The following is a 2,594-nucleotide window of genomic DNA, read 5'->3' as shown; positions in this document are numbered from 1 at the left end:
AGACCATTCTGCATAGTCAAACATTCAGGAAATACTTCCGAGTGATTTTAAAATTCAAATTAGGTTCAGATTTTAAGGATAATTTTAAATAAGGACCTCCGACCAATCGCGTAACGCCCTGCCTTTTTATTAACCAAATTCTTGTGGCACGCTCCATGTCTGGCGCCACGATTATCACGTCGCGCGCGAATTTTATCAAATCTCGTGATAAATTTCATTCGACACGGAACGTGCCACGAGAATTTGGTTAATAAAAAGGCAGGGCGTTACGCGATTGGTCGGAGGTCTTTATTTAAAATTATCCTTAAAATCTGAACCTAATTTGAATTTTAAAATCACTCGGAGATATTTCCTGGATGTTTCACTATGCAGAATGATCTTATAATTAGTAGAAGAATCGATAAAAAATCACTTGATTTTCCTCTTCAACCTCCCTTTAACGACCGTGGCCGTTCCTTTTTTTTTTTTTTTTTATAAAGCAAACAGTCTACCCTTTAGAGATCCAGCGTTCATGGGCTGAAGAAGTCACGCCCCGCTCACGTCAAGAAAGACTTCCTAGAGAGGAGCTCGGGATTTCTAACAAAGTTAGGAAAGGGGGTTAATTTAACCCCCTATTCATGGAGCTAGGAGTTCTTACCCCAGCAGAGACGTACGCTATACCAGCTATTGTAATTGTTTACTTCCTTGGCTAATTTAATGGACTTCTGATAACACTCGATATGAGATATTCTGAGACTCGAAAAAGTTTTGAGTATCAAACCAAGGCTCGATAAATACTCGAACCTGCTTTTGGAAGGCCTTTACCTCTGAAAATGGGATGTAGTAATTACAAAAAAATTTACTAGAAAGTCATTCTTATTGGTTAACAGACGTAAGTTAGTGTTGATTGGGTAGTTTAGATCATAATGCCAGTGTAATGTAGTAGGGTAGTAAGTAGGGGAAATATGCCGTTCCCAGTGCAGGTACAGTGGAAGGCAGGGTGGAGCGTGGAGCACAGTACAGTGGAAGGCAGGGTGGAGCGTGGAGCATAGTACAGGGGAGGATGGGAGGATTGCAAGATGGCGGGTGAGAAAACGTAAGCCTTTTGATTGACTCACCCCTCTCTCAGACCGGCAAGAGGGCGTTTTTTGATTGACTCACCCCTCTCATCCCCGCACCTGCAAGGGGCGTTTTTGATTGACAAGTCAATGAAGCGTGTTCGATTCTCGGATGTAGAAGTACATACATTGGAGTATGAAGATAGGGCGAATTATGATTTAAGAAATAAACAGTATTTTGATATGTTAATTAGATTAAAATTTGAACCATTAATTTCGCCCGTATTAATCAAATGGTTAAGGGGATATAAACCTCCAGATGACGTTGGGGGAAAATAAAGAATCCCCCGTAAAAACCCTGCTCTACCGATTATTCTAGATCATTCTAGAAAAATTAAAATTCGCCCCGTAAAACCCAAGTTAACGTTGTTTAAGGCCATGATGTAAAATGTACAGTCAAAGTTGTAGATTGTTCGAGAATAATCTTCCCGAAAAAACCCACCATTAATGTACAGTCAAAGCTAGGATGATGATCCTATTAAATAGGATAAAAAGCCGAGACCCCGAGTTAAACCACCATCACAATCTCTCTAAAGTCCGACGAGGAAGGAAGGAACAGCCATCAAGTACAATGTAAGTATAGTTTTTGTGGACTTGTTATTTTTAAAGCTATAGTTTGGATATAAAACTTAGATTTTTTTTTCTATTTGACAGAATGTCTGCCGTAGTTCTATTTCCCCTATCAGATGAGAAAGTAATTGAGGTTACCCCGAAGTTAGACGTACGACTAGGGTTCAAAGACAGTTCTACGGGACTCATACTTCACCAGTCCGATTTCCACGAGCTATACGCTAGGAAGGATGAAATATTCAAGTTCTTCGAAACCGACGACGCCCCGGAGACATCGTGGTTCTTTACCGGTTCTGAAACGAAGCGTGTGGAGTTGCGAACATATCGAGACCGTAAGATTATAGACATCAGGGAACTATACCCCGGAACAGGTGCTATGTACGGCAAGTTCTTCCCAACAAAGAAGGGATTCGCCGTTGGACACTACCTTGCCAAGACGTTAATGGATACGTATAAAGACGTAGTCACATTTCTTAACGAGGCGAGTCGAGTACGTGTGTTATTAAAAAATTGTATTGTAGAACAATTGAAATCAAACATCCGTAAATGTTGTTACGGATGTAGTATTGATCACCCCTCTCAAACTCAACACGATTGTTTGAATGGGTGGGAAATGTGTGTTTCAATGAACTTTGACACCGCGATAAGTAATCTTGATTATGTTGAAATTTATAAGATATTTACTTTGAGCACTTTTCTAAGTGACGAATTTTGTAAGTCTATGATTGGTCAAATCGTATGTAATGCCAAAGAATATTTGTGAATAAAAAACAACTTGATTCTTAAAAAATGATTCATTCCTTAAAATGGACTTCAGCTTACAACACCCATTTAATGGTCTCATAGCCGGGGCGACACAATCGGGAAAATCATACTTTGTAGCTAACCTTATAAAGTATAAAGATATATGTATATCACCCCCTCCAG

The 2,594-nt window shown here is 39.6% G+C and overlaps 1 protein-coding gene across 1 annotated transcript; it reads left to right on the top strand.

Moving 5' to 3' along the window:
- Nucleotides 1-1,623: 1,623 nt before the first annotated feature.
- On the top strand, nt 1,624-2,594 carry LOC149587413 (uncharacterized). Its single transcript, XM_089863620.1, has 2 exons — nt 1,624-1,670; nt 1,752-2,594. The coding sequence occupies exon 2, from the start codon at nt 1,753-1,755 to the stop codon at nt 2,428-2,430; it is 678 nt and encodes a 225-aa protein (XP_089719746.1). The 5' UTR covers nt 1,624-1,670; nt 1,752; the 3' UTR covers nt 2,431-2,594.

This window comes from Phalangium opilio, unplaced genomic scaffold (genome assembly GCF_054372755.1).
Source record: "Phalangium opilio isolate 3A_F unplaced genomic scaffold, DU_Popi_V2 ptg001170l_1, whole genome shotgun sequence".
NCBI lineage: Eukaryota > Metazoa > Arthropoda > Arachnida > Opiliones > Phalangiidae > Phalangium > Phalangium opilio.
Note: the sequence above shows the minus strand (reverse complement) of the source record. Positions and strands in the feature narration are given on the sequence as shown.